The 23,659-nt window shown below is 46.4% G+C and overlaps 1 protein-coding gene across 1 annotated transcript; it reads right to left on the reverse strand.

The window, feature by feature from the left end:
• Window positions 1-5,709: 5,709 nt before the first annotated feature.
• Window positions 5,710-19,689, reverse strand: dlgap3 (discs, large (Drosophila) homolog-associated protein 3). The gene is made up of 11 exons (XM_071521467.1): window positions 18,520-19,689; window positions 13,490-13,704; window positions 12,538-12,640; window positions 12,220-12,436; window positions 9,973-10,523; window positions 9,190-9,284; window positions 8,009-8,228; window positions 7,406-7,700; window positions 7,186-7,277; window positions 6,800-6,946; window positions 5,710-6,024 (listed from the first exon to the last, which is right to left on the reverse strand). Exons 1-11 carry the CDS (start codon window positions 19,687-19,689, stop codon window positions 5,710-5,712), a joined length of 3,420 nt encoding a protein of 1,139 aa, XP_071377568.1.
• Window positions 19,690-23,659: the final 3,970 nt, after the last annotated feature.

The following is a 23,659-nucleotide window of genomic DNA, read 5'->3' on the forward strand; positions in this document are numbered from 1 at the left end:
AAGTTCATTTCTAATGGCATCACTATTGCTATATGCTCCAGTCAATCAAGGAGAAAAAAAACCCCAAAAAGCATTTAATGTCTCGTATGTACAGTATGCTATCTTGGCACTGAATCAAACACGTGTGTATAAAACAACATAAAGAAAGAAAACTGAGCTTCGAGACAGAAAAGCTCGCTGTATCAAACCCGTCTGATTAAGAACCGTGGTGTTCAGTGAGAGAATGACAAGAAATAGGTGAAAGAGAAGAAGAGGTGGAAAGGGGAGCGGACGAGGGACTATTTTTTTTTTTTGCTACATTATAGAGTAGACTACAGAGAGTGGAGTGTCTGTCAGTTTGAAGTCCATGTTTTTCTCCTCCAGCACAACTCAAGAGTTCAGAGTGGAATAAAAGCACATGGATGAGCTCTTGTGTTTGGATCATCCTTCCAGTCCGTCTGTTCAACACATCCTTTCCTCTTCAGGTGATCTGTCTCTCCTCATAGGAGGATCCATCCTGCACCCCAGAGAGATATTTCTTCCCAGAGCTATTGTCAGTTTTCTTTTCTTCTGCTCCATCTCCTTAGTAGCAGCGATTAAAGACTTGTCTTCATAAATTAGACTATTTTTTTTGTTATTGTACATAAGAATCGCCCTTGAATACAGAACAATGTTACCCCATAGCTATAATTGAAATGACAACACTATTTATAATAATGACAGTGATGGCAATAATTAATCCTTTTAATGACAATAATCATACTAATAATAATCATAGTAATTGTAATAACAATACATGTAATATTGAGGAGAGCAATGTCCATTGGCAACGGGTATTTACATGTCTTGTAAACGTGAGTGTGGCAGGGTATTTTTTGTTAATTACATAGTAATTGCTCAGTTAATTGTCTCTGATCCACATAGTTACCTGTGTGTGTACTGTAAAGCAAACCTCACAGTACAACTGCGCGCACGCACACACACATACACACACACACACACACACACACACACAAACACAAACACAATTACACCTCAGTGCTGAAGGCAGATTGGAGTTTTAGTTGTACAAACATTTTTCAAAGTCAGAGCTGCTGTGGAGGCAGAAATAATCTAATTGGTTCAGGTAAATCTTAGTTGGCAGAGCCACAGAACCAGTTTTTTGGAGCCCAAGTTAACTAACTGGCAAACTTGAATGGCAAAGAGGGAACTCTGGTCAAATATAAATAAAAACGAACAATGCCAATGACTTTTTTTATTGATCCATATGGCCATCATGATCTTGGAGGGTCAGCAGGATAGCTAACTAGCTTACGTAGACAACTACAGGCTAGGCTAGTTTTAACTTGGAAGTTTAGCTAGGCTAACTAGCTAACCTAGATAACTTAATATGGTTACATTGCATTTTTTCAGTTAGTAGCAAGAGTGCTAGGTTTCATAATATTAGCTGCCTCCTCTCTTAACCTTTCAGTCACGGTACAAAACTGTGGTTCTTTGGCTCTGCCCATTGAGGTTTAAGTCAACCAGTAACATGATTTCTAACTCCAGAGCAGCTCAGCCCCTGAGAAATGTTTGCGTAACTAAAACTCAAATCTGCTGCTACAATGTCCCTCCTGTTTAATTTGTCGCAGACGCACAGCATTCAGCACACACATTGGCTACAATTGAGCTCTCGCCTCAACCACCGCTTGCCTGTGACTCTAGTGCTCTGAAGTCTCAGAAAATGGCTACTAGCGATACTGGATTCTCCACAAGTGTTTTCCCCTGTTCATTCAGAGAATACGGAGAATATTCCAGTGGGAGGACTTATCTTGTCCTGTATTTCCAGGGTCCGTGGTTGTGTGGTGTTGAAGAATCCCCTGAGGACAGAGGCCTGGGTCAGGATTGGAGACACCGCTGCTAGAAACTGAGGTACTCGGAGTTGACTCGTCCGTCCGTGTGTGGTTTTTGCACTTTTAGAAAGAGGTGAAAGGGTTCATGTAGTGGTGAGTGCTGGGATGATGCTTGTACACTACACCCAGGCGCTACTGTTGTAACTGAAAGTTTCCGATGCCCCTGTACATTTATACTGTGCAGGTATACTGTAGGACAGATGGACAGGTAAAATACAGAACCCAAAGTATGAAAATCACACCCACCAAAAGCATAAGTGTTTATAATGGACCTATTTCAAGGCAAGATGGCTGGCTAACACCTCAACTCATCTAGTTACTCTTGTGATAGAAAGTATAGAGGAGAAAGTCAGCAAGAATTTCAGAAGTAGTTCATGCTACTGTGGATAAATATCCAAAGGAGGCCTCTTTGCTTCCCGGTGTCCCTCAAGGCCGACTCGCAGTGGAAAGACCTTGGCATGCCTCAGGAGTAAGGTGTGTATGGGATTGTGAGGGTGGAGCTAAGAGTCCTTCACAGTGGAGTAACAGTATAAAAGCAGATCTTTGTGCTTTGTTTAATGAGGGTTGTGTTAAACACCACTGAAATGCTATAAATGCCTCTTCTCCGGATGAAATTTGAGGGCAACAGAGGAAAAGGTTGAGGGATAAAAGGCTGCTCTGCCCCTCAAATAAATAGCTTTCTGCAATGAATTAAACATTATGTTTGATTTGAACAGCCTTTTTTAGTTGGAGGTTGTTAAGTTGATCTGTTGGTTTCAAATCAAAACATTGAATAGTGTTTCAAGGTTGCCAGTATCATTATCCTCTGAGGATATAATCTTTGTTCAAAGAAATTACCCATTTCAATAATCGGATCGTGAAATGTTGTCAAATGTCATTTCTCAAATCAGGAAATAAACACACAAAAAAAAAAGTTCATAGGCTACAAAATTTGCTTTCTTGTTAATTGCTGGTTAGGGTTAAGTTAATCCTTCAAATGGGGGGTTGTCATAAAACATGCAGTATTATACTAACAAAATCAGCCAGTCTTATGTGTGTATTGTAACTGTGTGAGTGAGGGAAAGACAGGATGGCATGTCAATACAATACAAAACTTTTTCTTTAACAATATTCTCTGCAGATTTTATACTTTTTCTATGTACATATCTCTATATCTATATAAACTGTGTTCAAAGAAAACCTCCACACATAGCTGGTTAGGCACATGTAGTTGGTTCTAAAGAGGGAATAGAGAGAAGGAGGAAAAGGGGAAAGGAGGGGATACAGCAGTATATTTCTTAGAACCACAGACAGAGAGGATATATGGTAGGCCTAAGGAGGATCATATTTGGCAAATTACACTCTTGCCAGTTATACCCTGTGAACCTGACCCAGCTCTCACATACGGAAGATAATAATAATTGAAATTCTTTTCACATGTACTGAGTCTGGATATGCCACATAGCTGTAGTATCACACGATGCTATAATCTATCATAATAATACTGTAGTATTTCACATTTGATATATGTCTTTTTGTACATATACTGTACTCAATAGTCTCTACTAATCTAGAAATGTAGATTATATTATAAAATATACATCTCCCAGTAAAATATCCCATTTTTCAACACATTCCATCTCAAATGTTAGAAAAGAAAAAACAGATCATGCTAAAAGATTCTTGTCTTTTGTCTTTTTTTTTCTTCAAAATGGCTGATTTGGACTCTTAGTATTCACCGGGCTTCATCACACTCATGTCCCCTCTGACAAACAGCCCTTCATAGTCACTGCTGCCAGTGCATTCACAATGGCGCACCCATACACAAGCCTGTACGCAACATCCATACAAAAGGCTAGGATTAGAAATAATATCTTTTTTGACACAAATTTCCAAATGTAAGAGGGACCCTCTCAAAACTTTAAAAATCATGCTACACTTTGTTCAGAGGAAACATCATACAGTATGATCTCAGGGAGTAAATCAAGAGAAGGGGAAGAGAACACTAAGTCTTTTCTAGCGCAACAAACTCATATATAATTCTGTTAATTACTGCAAGTGTATCTTGATCTCAGTATACAATTCCCAAACACCAGCAGCTTGTCTCTTTTCCAGAAGGGAAATTTCACAACTGAGGTTTTCCTCTAGGTCCCGACTCTTTGGAAGGGGTTTTGGAAGAGGGAGCTAGATTGAATTTGAGTGTCTTGGCTCCACATGACAAGATTTGTGAGAGAGAGACAGAGAGTGGCACAGGCTTAACAAAGTACAACCCTTTGTTTTCTTTCGCCTCAGAAAGGGATCATCCCTTCTTTCATCGGTGGTGTGTGAAATTGAGAGGATTGTACTGTGCACCTCTGGAGTGACTGGTGGATTTGAGTGGAACTCGGGTTAGGCGAGTGGATTCTCCCTAAGACTTTGGCAGCTCTCCCCCCATTTGCTCTGTGATCCACTGGCTGATCTGCTCGACGATGCCAAACATATCTTAGGAAAGTCCACCGACTCAAACAATATACTTGAGGAGAGAAGACGAAATATTTTTGTCCCAAGGGAAGAAAGAAAGAAAGAAAGAAAGAAAGAAATCTTTTTTCATGGCTATTTCATCGGGGCAATCGTTAGGTCCTGACTGGGGTGGAAAGAACTCTCTACAGGCCAATGTTGTTGGCATGCGTCCTCATTTGACCACATGGAGGTGCTATAGTCTCACAGTGAAATGGGGGCCTCCTCTGTAAAGTCTTGAAAAGCCACCGAAATTTAAACGCTAAAAAATCCCAGTGACCCCACCCCTGAACACTGTAGCTTCAGAAAGAATATATAAAAAGCAAACAGCTCTGGTTTTGTCTGTGATGCTCTCTGGCTGTCAAGGCTGTGATGCTACACTGCAAAGCTCCTCCTGGCAAACATGAGCGTGCACACTATGTACAAAGAGCACTTGCTCATTCAAACAGTCTCACTGCTGAATGCTCAGTGTAGTAGATGGATACATGGGACATGAGGAGTGAGCAATGAGAGAGAGAAAGACATAGAGGGAGAGAAAAATGTTCCATATTCTTTGACTGACTGCCTGGGTCTGTAGTTGGCTGACTATGCTTTGAGAGTGTTCTTTGGGGATCGCCAACCATCTGACTTTAAGGGCATTGTATTCAAACTGATGGTGAAATGATCTGTTCTGAGTTCATCCATCTATACTGATAGTGTCAGTGAAGCGTATGAATAGATCTTATGATGATTCAGAAAACCCACAATTATATTATAGAATAGATTCTGCCGTAAATAGCATTTAGAAGATGGCAATGGGGATCCATATAGACATAGATCCAGAGAGATGCTGTCCTCTCCTCTTCTCTCACAGAGGTTTTGTGCCTGTTAAGCCCTTTATTTTCAGTGAGGGAGAAGTGCTAGGTGAACACGCACAGGCATGCTACTACTGCGTGACCCTCAACTGACTACTGTATCAAAAAGTGAACTGTTTCTTATTTGTTCTCAGCCAAAATAATAATAAAAAAAAAAATGAAATCCACAGAAAGACTGAAAAGTTTGCAACTGAAATCCGCCAGCTACGATTTCAGGTCTAGGCCTCTCTGTCAGTAAAATGGGCGATTCCGAGTGTCAAGACACAAAATGGCCGTCATTGCTTGTTTTGCGTCATCCAACAATGAGCAATAGAACTGTGAATTTGCAACTGTGGCGAATGACATGATGGGAATGCTGAGGGCAGGGTGGCGGATAAGTAACAGCAATGACAGTTTTAGACCCTCAGAAGATCCAAAATCGGGCTCAGAGAAAGGCTGAGATAGGTTTACATGTCAGCTAAGGGGATGGATGAAACAGAGGGGCTGCGACTCCTCTGTGTGTCCCGTGTTCAGAGTCGAGTCTGGGCTTCGGGGATGTAGATCTCGATGCTGTCGGCGCTCTCTGTGGCCGAGTTCTGGCGGAAGGAGGCAGTCCGCTTGGTCTGCAGCAGCCTCCTCCTTGCCTCTGTCCTCTGACGGTCCACAAGGTCCAGGGACTTCTCCCTGATGGGCAGGGTGCGCCCACCCGCACGGGGCACCACCAGGCCTCCCGACCCACCTCCGCCACCTCCGCCCCCCCCATCCCCGACGCTATCGGCCCGGAGGCTGCCGCTCACCCCGCCCGCTGGCTTCTTTGGTAAGGGAGGAGGAAGCTTCTTATCCTCCTAGCCGGGTAATGGTGAGGTATGAACATATGATGAAAATGCAGAGGACAAAGGGAGGTACCGTGTCAGGTGATATAAAAAATGATTTCGTATGGTTGTGCGAGGGGGTCCCATGCAGAAAAGCGGAGATATAGGGGACAATGGAGAGAATGAGAAATCAAAGGGCAAAACCAGCAACAGGTAAAAGGGGAAAGGTCATGTGAGGAAGCATAATTTACAGGATAGAGCATGGCAGACATTAAGACAAAAAAACAACAACAAAATTGCAAATCAACATAAAAAAATATCTCAACATGCATTGGCATTGGGATGAAGAAAAAGGAAATGAAACATGGGGAAAGAAGAGAAAAGAAAAATAAAGAAGACGTAAAAGAAAAAAGAAGAAAAGAGAAACAAGTGTTAGTTCTTGTTAAACTATCAGATGATACAGTAAAGAACTGCAGTTGTTCAATGAGCGTACTAGCCTACTTTACATGCTGTGTCAGAGATGAGTGATTGAATCCAGTGTGTGCCACATCTATAGACAGTAATGTACAGGTATTTTCTTCTGTATAGCCTCATTAAATACAAGCTTGTTTATAAGCATTTTCACTAATTCTAGACTCCACAGTCTCTCAGGCAGCTCAGCTCAGTTCCTTTTGCCGTTCTGCAGTTTCACAGCCTGCAAAGGCTTGGAGGGCAGGACCATCTGCGCCACTCTCCTGCACACCGCCATCTTGGCTCTGGGGGAGTGCTGAAGGGAAACCAGGGCTGTGCGGACCCCTGGGCTTCTCACCTTCTTTTCAGGCGGGAGCCTCCAGCCAGAGTCCTTGATCCTCTGGAGGTCCTGGAACTTGACCCTGACGTCCTCTATGTTGAGCTGGAGCAGGTCCCAGAAGCCTGCCAGGTCCTGAGAGCTGGGCTGGGGGTACGCTGATGGGTCCTGGATGGGCAGGGAAATGGAACGTGGAAGTGGGAGGAATGACCAAAGTAATATACAAGGAGGAGTAAAAGAAAGAGAAGAGGGAGAAAAAATTCAGACAGGAAAAATTTCTGCACTGGTGATTCTGCAGCAAGGCTCATTCTGCCCTTGGCGACAGTGATATGCCTCGAATCTCTGCAAAATGATGAACCATAACTCAATCTGATGTCACAATGTTTTGTGCGATCACACATACTCACCACACTTTGTTGGCAGAGGCGGAAGAACTGCTGGACTTTTTGAGACATGAGCATCTGGGCACTGCCAACTGCATTACGAATCAGCTCAAGAACTAGTGGGGGAAAAAAAGAAGCAGAAAAGACACAGAAAACAGTTCTATAAGAAACTGGAAATGCAAGAACTGATTCAATTGAACTTCAACCTCCCGCCTGCTCCTTTAGACTCTCCTCCCACACTCACCCTCCTCTGGCAGTTCATTTTCCTCTGCCTCTCTCTCCATGGTCTGGCACCATCCCTCCATCCTCTCCACCTCTGTCTGCAGGAGGCGTAGGAAGAACTCCCCGTCTCTCATGCAGGGCGAGGCTCGGCCCGAGTCGGGCAGGCTCCGGGGGCCCTCCAGGGACGGCGTCCCGGCCCAGGCCCGCTCGGAGGTGAGGGGCAGCGGGGAGTGGGCGCGTGGGGGCAAGTGCGGGTGCTGGTGGGGCCGTGGGTCCGCTGGGCAGGGCTCAGTGGAGTAGCCGCTCTGGATATAGTCCTAGGATAATGCAAGAGATTGAAGGAAAATACTGCTAGGACACATCCTTCAATGGTGGAAGCATTTGGACGTAAGTAATGAGTAATCATGCAAAGGCCAGTTCTCAGGTGATTAGTTAAGTCTTCGGAGTGTCAGTTCACTAGACCCTAAGGTATGGTCCTTGCATCTAATATCTGCCAACAAAACTCCCAAACCCCCTTATAGCAAGTGGAGCAATGACTGAACTTGAACTGAACTTCACAGACAGACAGCTTAGAGGGAGCGTTGGTCCTGAATGCTGGTCTTTGCGTGTGTTGAGGCAGGCCTACCTCTCTGTAGGCCCACTGTCCCTGTGTGTGGACGGTGCGGTGGTACTCGGTGTACTGGCCGGCGGACTCGGGCTCCGACGAGTGCCTTTGGAAGGAGCAGCCGAACTGAAGGCTCTTGTCCTGCGTCGGCACGGCGATGCTGAGCCCCGGGAAGCCCTCGGGGTCCAGGTCCGCCTGCACGCTCGCCGTCACGCTGTTGGAGCGCTTGAAACGAGCCCGCCTGGAACAGAGAGAGAGAGTCGCCGCGGGGTCGGACACATCCAGTCAGGCAAAGTAATGGAAGCAAATGCCTCTTTGAGCAAGAACAGTCACGCTGCGATTTGCTAATACTGTCATTGCGGTCACTACCACTGACTTGGTTGTGATATCGCCTGCTAAATCCCATGACATATGACGCACTGGTGTGTTCAAATGTCATGCCATTGGAATCAGTGATTAGAGTTTGCTCCACTGTTACAAGTTTACCCCCCCTCCCCTCTCCCCTCTCCCCCTCCCCTCCTCCCTCCATCCTCCTTCGCAGTCTGATGAGGTGTGAGGTGTGACTCAGATTTCCGTTCTCTCGCTTTCGTTTTCTCTGCCGATGTCACACTCACCCTTGATGACTGGAGGAGGAGGGGGACATTGTTAACAGGTGCACGATCGCATACTGCCGGAGGTGCGTGCGCATGTGTTTGTGTGAATGCATGCGTGCATATGTGTGAATCTGACCCGTGGGTGATGCTGGATATAATTAGGAGGAGGGCTGCATCACGTGCGAAAGTCATGTCGAGTGTGTGATTTGCAGTAGTCATGGTTACAGTCACTAATGGTGAGAAACAAGACATTCTTGGAACAGAGTGCTACTGAATTCAAGCTGTGATGTCTGATGAAATGTTAAATGAAATAATAGGATCGAGCTTTGAAATAAACCATAGGTGACTGCACCACTGGGTGCCCAGGGGATGACTGCTTTTTCATATTACATATTAAAATTATTCACACAAATGATTGTACAAACACCTCAGACCAAAAATCCAGAATAAATCCTTTTATAAATGCAAATCTTATTTTGGAAGTTGTGTCCATAATTAAGGAATTTTAAGTGTCAAAATAAACCAAGCACACCCTCAAGTAGTTTACAGATTTGAAACCATATTCCAATATATTTTCCCTGGTTTGATATCCAATTATAATTCCATTACCTTTTGTCATCTTCCACTTGGACCCCTATGGAGTGGACTTCCCTAAGAGCTTTGCCCTCCGCATCTGAATCCGACAGGGTCTCCGAGCTGTCCACCTGGCACGCATAGAGAAGGCCAATGAGCACCACAGTCAGAGTGTATACACACACACACACACACACAAGAACCCCTATACACCTGGCCTTACCATGCATCTTAGGTGATTGGATTGTTTAGATCGAGCAAAACTGCATTAAATCTAGATGTAAATGCACCAAAGATGCATTGAAGCTGAAGTGTTAGGAGATGCATTTGACCACATTAACAACAAAGTGTAAATTCATTATGTCTTCAATCCATGTATTGCAACTACAGAAATGGAAATGAACTTTCCAATCAGGTAGCACATAATCAAATGGGTGGCAGGCAGCTTGGATAGTGTCAGGATACTTGTGAATGGGGAACAAGCAAGACGTGGTGTCAGTTTTAGGACACAAATGGTGATTCATACCACATTGAGTGTACTGGAGATGCATTTTAATTCCAGATGTAAATGTAATCCACCTAAATCTAGATGCAATCTAGATATGAGATGCACCTTAATGCCAAGTGTAAAGGGGCTTTAAAATATTTGAGGTAACATTTACACATCCATTTCATGTCTCATTAGTAGAATGTGCATCATACTGTGCAGCAGTTTGAAATAGAGATGTCATAGCTGTTTTTCAGATTTGGAACAGTATTTTCACACAGCCAAAGCCCTATACTAGCAGCCGTCCCTTCTCCATCACATCACCATCTCACCTGCACAGCTATGGACGGCCTCCACTTCCTCCCGCCGCGTCCATCGTCCTGCCCCCCTCCTCCTCCGACAGCTTTACTCAGCACCAAGCTGTTCTGGGGCAGAGAGACCGACTTCCCCAGGCTGCCCCCGGCCCTGCCGTCCCTCTCCCTGGCCGGCCTCGGGGGCCCCTCCAGCAGGCTGTCGGCCGAGCTGCTGTGCTTGGCCCTCACCCCCACCCCCGGACCTCCTCCGTAGGGCACCAGCTCCCGCGAACTCCTGACCCCGTCCAGGCTCTCCGCCGAGTTGCTGTGCTGTCGGGATCGTCCCGGGCCGGTACCGGTGTAGTAGCCCGCCCTGGAGGTGCGACCCGAGGGCCCGTCGGAGCCGCCCAGGTCCACGGAGTTGCTGTGCTGCTTGGGGCGCCCGGGGCCGGGGCCCGAGGCCGACTGTCCGGCGCTCTGGAAGTAGGCGTCCTGGGTGGACTCTGTGCTGCTCTGGGCCCGCACTGATAGCGCGGACTTGGTCATGCGAGGTGGGAGAGGGGGAGGAGCACCTTTACGATAGGGAAAGACTGGAGGGCCAGAGGAGGGGGAGAGAGGGAGACAGGTATAGTGGGTTGTTATTAGCAAAATGGGCAACATGTCAACATGGGGCTGGGGAGGTGGATACTTACAATGGGGGCAGGCTAGAAAGAGAAGGTGGTAAGGAGAAGACAGATGGAAAACAGGGAAATTTGTCCAAAAAAATGGGGTGAATGAATACAGAGAGAAAGAGAGAGACATCCAGAAACAAAAATAATGTCAGCAAAAGATGTGAAAGAAAGATTTATGGAAGCAACTCAAAAGTGCTATTTATTTTTTTTACCAAACATTCGCTTTTGGTATGAATTTCAGTGAGAGGCAGAGAGCGGAGTGGTGGAAGAGACAGAGCAATGACAGACGTGACAAAAGAAAACCTCTTCCCTTGAGCGAATTTAACTCTGCCTCTTAAGAAGATAAAGCAATTTCCTGAGAGAAATATTAAAATGAGAAGCACACATTTTTTTCAGCGGATTCTCTCTCCTGTGTCTGTCTCTTTCTCCTCCCTCGTTGTTTCGTTCAAACATACACGTGCTTGCACACACACACACACACACACACACACACACACACACACACACACACACACAGTTCATAGTTTATTTCCATTGAATAAAGGATCAAACCTAAATGCTTTTCTTTCCAAGCATTCTCATTTCCAGCCGGCTTGTCTCAATGTGCAACGAGTCTCACCAAGAGAGGTGTGTGCATGCATGTGTGTAGGATGTGTTTGTGGGTGAGTTTGTGTACTGGGAATGTGTGTGTGTGTGTGTGTGTGTTTGTGGTTGATGTATATGACACTTCACAGCGGCTTTAATAAATCTCAGGGGGATTTGCCGGTCTAAGCCAGGAAATATTAGCCCTGTAAGGCACCACTGATAGCACTGGAGTGGCTCTGCAGTCTCCCGCACAAACACACACATCTGCACACAGACACACACACACACACACACAAATGACTGCAGATGTAAATGAGGTTTGAGTAAGAGCACGGATGATCGTGAGGATAAAACCCAAACTATCGAAGACAAAAACAAACGCACGAGTAACAAAATGGATTCAAACCGAGAGAGTGATGTGGAAAGGAAAGGCAGGAGACCGCGCCAAGAAGAGCGAGAGAGAGAGGGAGAGAGAGGGAGAGGCAGCTGGAGACATTGAGCTATCATCATAATCATGAGCGTTCCAGTCCCCATTACTGAGCCAGAGAAGCCGGCGATTACACAGGGGAGGGAGATGGGAGAGATGAGATACAGAGACAAGACGGAGAGGGGAACAGATAGAGATGATAGAGAACAGGGAGCATGCACGGCAACACACACCAGTCCATGCTCGCAGCACGCACACACACACACACACATGCAAAGAATGCGCTGCAGAGGAACAGAAGGCTTAGGTGAGAGAGTGAGATGATAGAGATTGAGGGAAAAGGGAAAAAAACAAAAAAGTACACATTGCATGCAGCTGTGCACTGGCTGAGAAGGTGGAAGTAATGAACTGTGTGTGTGTGTGTGTGTGTGTGTGTGTAGATGTGTGCACAAACTCGGTTTTGTCAAGCGAAGTGCAACGCTGTGGACCCTCTGCAGTGCACTGTCTTCTCCTGCTGGCTGTGCTAATGTGCCAGCAGGTTGCCCCCCCCACCCATCACACACACACACACATTTCCACATATTCGTACACAGACACACTCACCGGCCCCGCTCTTGATGCTTCCCTGAGGGCCCGCCATGGAGAAGACAGACAGGCAGTCGTCGTCCTGGGAACAGCCGGCCTGGATGGCGCGGACGTAGCTGTGGCTGCGGGTGCGGAAGACCCCGGGCAGATCCAGGGCCTCGACCGCCTGGGACTCCACCTCCCCGAACATGGTCTCGCACACCGCCTCGAACTGGCGGTTCAGAGTGTCTCCCAGCTGAAGGGGGACAGAGGGATGGGGAGAAAGGGAGTAAAGACAGGGTACCGGATGCGGGAGGATACCAGAGCGGTGAAGGCAAATTGTATATGAGCTGATACCTGTGAGCTGGTCAGAGAGCGGGTGTAGCTGCGAGAGCGGGTGTGGCTCTTGGGTGTGGTTCGGCTGTTGGGGTAGGAGTCTGTGCACTGCTTACACGAGTACCTGCATTAAACACAAACAAAATCAGCTTCAGTGATGACCATAATAACTATGATGGCACCAATAATGATGATTAACCAGCAGTTGGCTTCCTAGAGTCATAGTAGTTGTTTGAGATTTTTATATTAAATCTACTAGTGGTATTATTGTGACTGTTAAGTGGGGATACATTTATTTCTTTATGTGAAGATATAAGCTTTGAATGACAGTAAAATGTAACATGAAAAAGAATTCATCCCCTTGTAATAGGATTTCTGTAATAGCCCTATGGATTAATAACATATACCATTTGGTTGACCTCGACTATCCAATAGCACTTCATTGATTGATAACAGCTGGATATCATTTTTTGTGCCCTAGCATTTTGTCAGTGCTCCCTTCCACTTTCAGTCAGGCTGCATTCATGTGAAAGGGAAAAAAAACGCTGGAACAACTTGGCAATTGAAAGCACTGACTTGGAAGAGTTTGCTCCTGATCAGCTGTTTCACGCTTGACACACACATGCACTTAATGAGTGATGATTTGAGTTCATGTTGTGCGGCAAAACAAATATTGCAATTTCGCCCACAAATGAAAAATCAAGCAACTAGTCCTGCCTTGGCCTTTTAAGAGCTGTGATCGGAAACTTATGCGATGAAAATCATTTATTTTGTTCATTTTATTTGAAATGAATACATCATTCTCTGCACTTGACTACGGGTATTTCCTTGTTGGTGATGTCACAATTAAAGTCAAGAGAAATCAGGGTCCGTCGAGTCCCCAAGCCGTATTTCAAAGTGAACGGAAGCTCCTGTCTTCCGTCTTTCCCCATAATGACGTGAATGCAGCGATAGACTTAGCGGTATAGATGACCTTTGATCCATGCTGACGGAGCGCCTGAAGGCCTCCCGCTGGGCGATCAGGCTGGTCTTGGGCGAGGCTTTGGGGCTGGCGTCCGAGTCGGCGCTGTCGTCGTCGCCCATGGCCTTGATGTAGCTGCCGCTGCGCATCCGGCGGCACGGGATCTCCCCTCCGCTGTCGGCCATGCCGCCGCCGGGGTATCCGCCCCCCCACTCGTCCGAAGGGACCTGAGACACACATTCGCACAAACATCCACACCGTCATATAAGCATAAATAAGACATAGAGACATCCATCTGTACAGCATTAGTATAAAGCTATGTAAACGCACAGCCAATCTCAGTTTTAGTGCGATTCTCCATACAATGGGTTAAAAAGACTCACAGAGTTAAAGTAAGTTAAAACTAAGTATGCATTCTTCCAATTCAAAGTGTTAGGGGAAAAATAATTACTCACAATGTGAACTAATCAATGTTAAGATATTGAAGATGTTTTCACTGCACAGTCGGCAGCTTCTCCCCAATATCTGCAGTTAAAGTCGAAAAGACTTCACACAACGGAAATATTTTTCACTGGTTGATGAAATATATTTCACCGCTCGATCAGAATGACAGTGATTTTGTCAGACGTACAGTACTGGCACACGTGCACACAGCCAGACACCGGCAGTGCATTGTATTGTAATGCACACACACACTGGCACAGACAGCTCAGCCACACTGGCATGCTCATGAATTCATACACACACACACACGCATACACACATGCACACACATGCATACATGTGAGATGGCGTTAGAGAAAGAAAGAAAGGGACAAAGGGACTTACAGAAAGAGAGAAACTCTGACAGCTGGAGAAACACTGACACAGAGAAGGAAAAAGAGCGTAAGCCAGAAGCCGACAGACGGAGAGCAAATAGACAGACCGACAGACAGATAGACGAGCAGACAGACAGCCGATAGACAGACGGAAGCGGATCAGAGAGGAAGACCAAAATATAAGCAGGCAGACAAGAGCGCTGACAGAAATGCGGAGAGACAGACAGACACACAGGGTGACAGACAAGAAACGGACAGAAAAGCAGATAGGAAAACAGAGAGACACGAGTAGGCTGAGAGCAAAGCAGACAGAGAGAGAAAGGCAGGCAGGCCGATAGACAGGAAGACAGATGGGCAGATGAATGAGAGTCTGATGAAGAGAAAACAAAATCAAACACAGATGTAAACACGCAGAAACACAGCCAGTCACGACAACAAAGTAAGGGGAAACACAAGACATAAAAAAAGAGAATTGATAAGGAATAATGAAATGGAACAAAACACTGACAGGGTTCCCATCCTGGCCCTGATGTCAAATCCCATGACTTTCCATAACTAAGTCACACTCTACTCTACTTGTTAGCACTGTTTTTCTAAAGGGGTTTGCACTACAGTTGGAGAAAAACAACTAAAAACCATCACTGAATGCAATGTGAAACAAGTTGTAAAATAGCTTCTGGCGTATTCCTGTAAAGTGGCCCATTTGCCAATGCCTGATGTCCCATGACTTCCCTACATAATTTATCAAATGCCCTGACTTTCCCTGCCTAGAATCCACCTTTCCTGGGCGATATAGACAAAATCAAATATCACAATATTTTATACCGAATACCTCAATATCGATAATGTGATGATATTTTAGAAGTATTCATAAGATGCTTTCATAAGATATTTACACACAAGAAAATTTTGAAAATTAGTAATGATCATTAGCACTCAGTAATAGTAATACGGTCATGATGAGCAGGTAAAGCCAGTCATTGTTCATTTTACTCAGCCAGAAAAGGCGAATAGGTTCAGAAAATTGTGTCACTTTACTGTAACGTAAAGTAACATTTAAGCTTTTTCACAATATTACAATAACCAAAATCCCAGACAATCTAGTCTCATATCACGATATCGATATTATACGATACATCGCCCAGGTCTAAATCCACCTCTCAAAATTCCGTGATATTCCAGAAAATTCCGTGACCAGTGGGAACCCCAGTTGGAGACAGAGACAACAGAGAGCCAGGCAGGAAGACAGAGAGAGACAACCAAACAGATAGGAAACAGCTCCTTTCTTAAATCTGCATCATAAAATGGAATCTTATTATTGTGGAGGATCACTCAGACCTATATGTAGGTGTGTGTGTGTGTGTGTGTGTGTGCGCCATCTGGTCTCACTCCTTTACCAATATGATGAAGGCTTCACACCAGCTAACAGCCAGAGAGTAAGAGCAGCTGCTCGTGCTGAAAGACCCCTCTATCCTCCGGTCGCTGCTAAGGCTGTGAAGTGTGTAGTCTCTCACACACACACGTGACCGCATGAAAACACTGACACACACACACATGCATGCACACATCACACACACATGCACAGACACACACACCCATGGCTCCAGGGCAGGGGTCCATCCAGCTGAGTGTGTTTTTTAAAGGTCATCACTTAAAAGAAGATGATTCAGCCTAATCTCCCGATCCCCTGGCCTTCGTCTATCTCTCTCCTTTTCTCTCTCTCTCTCTCTCTCCTTGCCCCCTAGCAACCATCTCCCCCTTTATCTCGTTTCTATCCCTGAGCCTCCTTCACTATCTCTATATCCTTCTACCTTGCTGTTTTTCCCTCTCTATCGTTCTCTCTCTCTCCCTCGCTGGTTCCGTCTTCGTTTCACACTCGCTCTATATTCTCTCTCTTTTTTTTTTTTATCGTTCCTTATCTATCAGACGCAGACAGAGGGGAAGGGAGAGGGAAGGGAGAGCGGGGAGAGGCTTAGGGAGTGGGGAGTAAAGTACCGAGTTCTGGTGCTGCACATCGTGATTGGGTCGACACCATGGGAGAAAACCTTGCAGTGTCCCTTTGCCTTTGACGACAGTAATCCCGACTTGTGAAGATTCACTCAAAGTCTGTCTATTCAGTGCCATTTAAGTTCCCTGAGGTCTTGCTGTTATAGTTGCTTTTTTCTCACTTTTGTGCACCATACTTGAGCCTTGACTCAGTATAAACTTGTATAAACCTGTGACAAAATCCCATTCAGCAGCCTGGAAGAACTACTTTTGTCTGACTTGATGGGGAATTCTCTCTAATGCTGCGGGCACACTACATGATTTTTAGGCCAATGCTAGCCACAATCGTGACTGATTTTTCAAGATTGAACCAATTTGGCGCTAGTTTGGGGTGGTCGCAATGCACAGTCGACACAGAGGATCTTGTCATGTGGGAGGGTTTAGGACTTTAATCTCTTACCCCCCGATCCAGTCAGGACCGTTGTGATTATGTCAAACACTTTATTTTTATGAATCAAATCTGGACAAATCATGACTGGACAAGTACTCCTGCAGTGTGAGCTGGACAACGACACAAATCTGAACAGAGCTCGTCAATACCAAACGAGAGCTGAAGAAGAAATAAAGAAAAACGAGATAAAAGAAGTGTGGAAAGAAAAATGTTCCTCTTCCATTTTTGTTTTGTGCTTTAGTAGCGCAAGAGGTTGTGTTTTTGCGAGATTGTGGGGTTGCGTGGTATTAGAACTCGGGTAGTGTGTAGTTGTCAATTGTGTGATTGACAATTGTGTGATTAACAGTATTTAAAATCCAACTGGTCGAGACAAAAAAATGACTGAAAGCAAGTTGTTAAATGCATGATGTCCAAACTTGTCACATTCTGTTCAGTCTTGCAGTGCATCCCCAACATATGTCCACTACACCAATGGGGAATTTGACTGCAAAACTCAGAATGCAGAATTGCCGAACTTGTTTTGCAGCTGCAGTGGGAAGCTCAGCTCGCAAACAACGAATCAGTCAAGTCTAGGGTTCAGTGTGGAGTTACTGCTTCAATATTGGCACTTGGTGCTGCTGTGTGTCCTGAGGTTCCCCCTAGTCTTGGTGTTGAGCCGTCCCGCTGAACAGCTCTATATCTGCGGCTCCAGGAAGCCGCGCTGCCCTGCAGCCAAGGATCAATCTGGCTGACTTCAGCACATCTCAGCACAGCACAAAATTCATTCAACATACTGTCCCCCTGCAGAAAACTGCAAGTGACACCAGGAGATAGAGATATGAGGAAAGAGGGAGTGAGGAAGTTCATTTTGTGTCCGAAAGTGTGGATGTGGTATATATATATAGCCCAAGGCATGGAGGAGAGTCTGTTCTTTGAAAAAACAACAACAAAAAAACCCCCATCATACAGTATGAGGAACATTGACTCTTTTTTCTTGCCCTTTTCCTGCACCCATTCCCTCTGTCTTTCTTTCCCTTTCCCTCTCCCCCTCTCGCTCTCTCTCTCTCTCCTATCAGCAGACCTCAGCTGTGTCTAAAGGATGAGAGCTGGAAAAACACCAGGGACTCCTGTGGCTACCTGCTGTTTCCGTAGAAACACAGCCTGCATGGCAGTCCTACCACAGCACAGCTGGAGGTGTGTGTGTGTGTGTACGTGTGTGTGTGTGTGTGTGTGTGTGTGTGTGTGTGTGTGTGTGTGTGTGTGAGAGTGTGTATCCTCTCATCTGCCTTTGTAGGTACAGTGAAAGAGCCATTAGCTTTTCACTTTGGAGAATTCATGTATACAAAATGAGAGAGAGGGCAGAGGTAAGAGGGAGATAAAGTGAATGTGTTGGATGGGGAGAAAGAGAGAGCGAGCGCCAGCAGGGACTGTTAGACTGTTAAGACAGGTGTTTAATAATCTCAGGTGTCAATCATCGTCTCTTCATTCACAGCGAAATACCAAGGTGGACCATGGGTTTCTCAGTTAGACATTCAATTTGTATGAGAGACTTTGTCCCAAAGCAACTTGGCTGTAGAACAATGGTTTCTCTGTCTTACAGTCTATGCTCCCTAATGAGTACACTGTGTGTAGATATGCAACCTATGCGAGCACTGACTGTAAAGCCTTTTGTGCTAATTCACAGAAATATTGCTGCTTTTTTTTTTGCTGTAGCTCAGCATGGGGCGGTAAAGAACATTCACATCCGCTCACAATAAATCCCGTCAAAATACAAATGCACAGAGGCTCGCACACAGGCCTACACACACCTGCAGGTAGTGGAAGGTCCTCTCCTTCAGCTTGCTCTCCAGCGGCACCAGGGCTTTGTCATAGCCTCCTCCCCTGGTGGAGGGGTACACCTCCCTGGCCTGACTCACTGTCATGGCCGACCAGGTGCTCCTCTTCAGGGAGTGTCCGTGGTGTCCGTGGTGTCCTCCTCCTTCGCTCCCAGCCAGGGCCATGGAGGTACAGGCCATGCACTCCCCAGGCCCAGGCCCCGGCCCCGGCCCCGGCCCCGGCCCCGGCCCAGGCCCCGGCCCTGGCCCCGGCCCCGGCCCGCCGCCTCGCTCCTTGGGCTTCTTCATGGTGAGCTCCTGGATGGCAGCGTCCAGGCTCTCGTGCCCGCTGGGGTACCCCCTCCTGCCCCCGCCCACCAGGAAGCTGCTGTCGCTGTCCAGGTTGTCGTCAGAGCTCCACCAGCCCGCCGTCCGGCTGCGGTGGCGTCTGCCCGACTCGTGGCGCGAGTCTCCACTCTTGCTGCGCTCGCGGGACTTGCTCCTCCTGGTGGAGCGAGACTGGTGGCCCGAGTAGTGGCCTCCGCCGTCCTCCCCTCCGCTCCGGTGGCCACCTCCTCCTCCTCCCCCTCTCTCGCCGCGGTATTCCCCGCCTCCTCTCGTGCCGTTGTACTCCCGTTTGGACGGCGCCTCCAGAGAGTGGGACTTGGCGAAGAGACGTTGCACGGAGTGGACCAGGTGTCGGATGCGGGACGGACTCTCGCTGCGCTGCTCGGCGCCCCCGCTGGCGGTGCGCTGGTACTGCAGTGTGTGGAAGCCGTCGGGGTGGAAGGGCACCTGCTTCTCAAACTGGTCCATCAGGTTCGGGGGGATGCGATGCATCTTACCTCCGTGGCCCGTGGACAGGCACTCCTCACAAGAGTCGTACGACGGCAGGGGCGGGTGCTGGCTGGGGTGGGAGCGAGGGAAGGTGCCCCCTCCGGAGTGGCTGTGGGAGTGGGAGTGGGAGTGGGAGTGGTGCCTCTCCAAGGCCAGAGACTCCGACGGACCGCCCGGAGGGTAATAGTGGCCATCGTTGTGACCCTGGTAGTAGTCTCGGCCCGGGCCGGCATCGCAGTCCTCGGGCATGCAGTGGCAGGGCCCTCCTCCTCCGCCACCACCGGAGGAGTGCTGGGACATGCTGCGGCTGACATGGTAGCCTTTCATAGGCGCCGGGGCGTGGTGGGCCGTCCGGGCCGAAAGGGGGCGCTGTGGGCGTGACAGGGCTGCGCCGGACTCACCTGTGGGCACAAAAAGGATAAAGGTATGGTTGGGTGAAGAGTCTCATTTCCTGGGAAACATGGGGGTTATTTGGCTCTTGACAAATATAACTTTAACTATAACTATGACTTTAAAGCAATATTCCACTTCGTTTTAACATGGGGGTTATTTGGCACTTGAGCGGCATGAAAACCAGAATGTAACGTTTGGATTTTTACTTCCCATTCATTTGAATGAGGCCACGAAAATAGCCAGAAAACTGACATTTAACACGTTGGTGAACATATTCACCAGATCCGGTCTCCCAAACCATCTCTCCTAAATGGTATTCCTCTACTATATGTTCTCTTCTATCAATAAAAATGCTATTGTTGTTATATGTAATTATGCTCTAAAACGTTGGACCCACAGTTACAATCACAATAGCGGGATCTGTTTGTTGAATATGTTCACCAACGTGCTAAAATGTAAGTTTTTAGGCTATTTTTGTGGCTTCATTCAAATGAATGGGAAGTAAAAACCCAAACGTTACATTGTGGTTTTCATGCCACTCAAGTGCCAAATAACCCCCATGTTAAAACTAAGTGGAAAATTGCTCTAAAGTCATCAAAACCTGGTATTTTGTCAACATTGGCAGAAATTTTCATTTTACAAAAAGGTTTTAAGACTGAATATGGACTGAAGATGGACGTTTTTTGCAGTGTATGTGTGTTCAAGAAGCACAAAGGGGGGGAGGTGGTGCTAGTGTAATTTATGGTATGACTTACAAATGAATCACAACACGAAATAGACTCTGTAAGAAAAGCACACGTTTACTAGATTGATGTCCAGATTGTTGTTTCTGTGCTGTCAAGTGGCGCGATAAATTGGAAGTGAAAACAATGTTTTTTTTTCTGATTAACATTTTTATTGATGTTGCACTTCATTTTTTAGCCAACAAAAAACAAACAGTGCGATAGTAAGCATTCATCCCGCAGGCTGCAATAAGCAACCAGAGACAGCTTTCTTCTTCTCATTCATCTCAAAGGCTGCTAGGCATCTGGGCAGATAAATCAGGAATATTAGCCTCTCTTTCTCTCCCTCTATCTCTCCTTCTCTCTCTTCCATTTAGAACTTCTCACTCTCCATCACGCCTAATTCTTTTTCCTCATCTTCATCAACCCACCACTCTTGTCTCCCTCTTTCTCTTCCACCCTTGCCCACAGGGAGTCTCTGAGCATTCGGATGATTTACAGCGGAGGAAAGCAGTGTGTTTATCGATCACTTGCATCTCCATCCTACCTGCCTTCCTGGAAACTAAACGCACGGGAGATAGAGAGCGGCGGCGGCAAGCGTCCAAGCATATTCACAAACACCCACACTATCAATTCCAGAGCCATTCCGCCGACACGAGATGGAGCGCCAGCTGAACAGTGATAGAAATTGACAATATCCAGGTGATACGGCAGAAACCGACTCTGCTGATGTCTTGAAAAGGAAGGCCATGAGGTGCAGGGGAGAGTGGGATCTGCTCCACAAAACAATTGGATGAAATGAAATCAATATACCTCGGCACGCTGCAACAACAATGTTGGAGCAATGTAAACCTTATCACCCACACAGTTTGCTGTGCGCCAAAGAAAACACGCCAAATGGAAAGAGGATAAAGCCTATCTTTCCATTGCCCTCTTTTCTCTGAGTGGATAACAACCTGGATTATGTTCCAAACATGGTAATAATGTATTTTATTGGACTGGCATTAATTGCTGCTGCTGTAATCACATCCTCTATTAAGCATGTTGTTCATCAACTATATAATGAATCACGGGCACACAGGTTTGTTTATAATGCACACAAGCGTTTCCAAGGAGCTGAGATTCCAGTCGTGTCTGGAACTGATTACTTTGAGATGAAATTACCCGATGAATACCGGCATCTCGCTGCTTCGGCTCGATGGCTTTCACTGGCTTCCTATGGGTCCAGTTTCGCTGGCTTTCACACAGAGATGAGAGATAACGGACAGATGCTGGGATAATCATTAAATAGAGCGTGGCCTGTTCCCCTTGATTGGCTGAATGAGAGCCGCCACCCAGGAAGCGCACCCAGAGCCAGCCGTGTCATCGGTGTAGCCGTGACGACGAGCCTCTCCAAGTGAATGTCCGACCGTGGCCGGCTTTCAGACAGCCGTGGCACCTGTGGACTGGTCGCTTCTCATTAACAGAAAGTGTGTGTGTGTGTGTGTGTGTGTGTGTGTGTGTGTGTGTGTGTTTGTCACTCTGCAAAAAATATCCATCTCAACCAATCATCTTATCTTATTTTTCTTCTAACAAGTGACAAAAAATCAGCAAATTTCCCAATGCAAATCAACTTCTTGGAATGACTCTCTGCCTCACTCTGACTTATTTCAAGTTATTTATATTCATTTCTAGAGAGAAAATTGTGAAACAAATCAGGGTTATCTCACCCCATTTCACTTGTTTTAAGAAAAATGTCCCAGGCTTGCCGAGATGGCCATTTTTTGCAGTGTGTTGTACTGCGTGTGTCCCTGTTTATGAATAGACAGCAAAGTGAGCAGCGCTGCTCTGCCTAGAGGGGTAAATTATACCATGCTCTGTTTATTATGAAGTCTTTGGCTTTGGAGCTGGCTGTTGGATAGGAGCTGTCAATCACCGTGTCGTGCACACACACACACATCTACACACACACCGAAAAGACACACATATGCACACACTGCGAAGACACACGCATGCGTACACACACGCGCGCACACACACACACACAAGCACACATCGAAGCCTGCAGAAAAGACAAGAGAGGAAGACGGCGCTGTATGTTGCCTCTCAATTCCTTTCCCATCTTTATTTCCTTCTCTCCATCCATCTCTCCACACGTCTCCTTCTCTTCTCAGTCTCTGCTCTTGACCTACTTCTCTCCATCCTCCAGTCATGTCTCTCTCTCCCTCCCACCCTCCCTCCCTCTCTCTCTTCTTTGTTTTTTTTTTTTACCTGTCAGCCCGTCTGGCTCTCTGCCTGTCAGCACTTCTCAGTGTTGGGTTTTTAATTAGAGAGTTTGTTTGTATTCTTTATCTCTTGTACTCTCATACTGTATGCTTAATCTGCTGGTCTATCCATCCCTCTGTAAGGTTTACTGATACATTAATATACACAAATTCAGACTTCTTTGACCCCCTCTCATTCACTCATGCATTAGCGTTCCCCCCTTTTTCCCTTTGTCGTTGGATAATGGAGGTACTCATTACTATATGGCTTTTTACACACTAAAGGCCCAACATATTCCAAACACGACCCCCTGAACTTCCAAGGCACTTCTTTCTTTCACTCTCTCCGCCTCCTCTTCCATTATTTGCCTCGATCCTCTTTTCTTTGCACAGATCTCTTCAAATTCAAATTTCTCATTTGAATGTTTCATCATCATTATGTGGCTACCATATATTTTTTGACCCTGTCTGTCTCCCTCCCTCTTCTACTCCAGTATGGCCAATGATTTTTTTTGTCTTTCTCCATTTCTCTTCCTCTCTGCATCTCCCTCCTCCTCCTCCTTCCTTGTGTAGGCAGAAAAATACAGTCGGTGCTCTATAGGGTGTTGGAGCTGTACAGCATTCTCCCAGTGTTTAACATAGCTTGGCGTCGATGTGATTGTTAAAGACATTTGGAGCTGGAGCTGTTCCTATTTAAATATTCATGCCGTCATGCCAGCCTCCTCTGACCCACTTTCCTAACAGCTGAGGCTGCCCGTTCTCTACCCTGGTGAGTCACGGGTCAAAGGGCGCTTCAGGTCCAGGTGAAAGGTCACGGTTCAAGTGAACACCGAGCAATCAACAGTTCAACTCATACAGTTCACAAAAGTGAAGGGAGAGAGGCTGCTAAACTGAAACTACTGATGAATGGTAGTAAATCACAAGTTGCTCGTTTTTATT

Source organism: Centroberyx affinis, unplaced genomic scaffold (assembly GCF_046629955.1).
Source record: "Centroberyx affinis isolate AG114_WGS23_722 - 3 ecotype Tasmania unplaced genomic scaffold, CSIRO-AGI_Caff_v1 ptg000890l_1, whole genome shotgun sequence".
NCBI classification, from domain to species: domain Eukaryota; kingdom Metazoa; phylum Chordata; class Actinopteri; order Beryciformes; family Berycidae; genus Centroberyx; species Centroberyx affinis.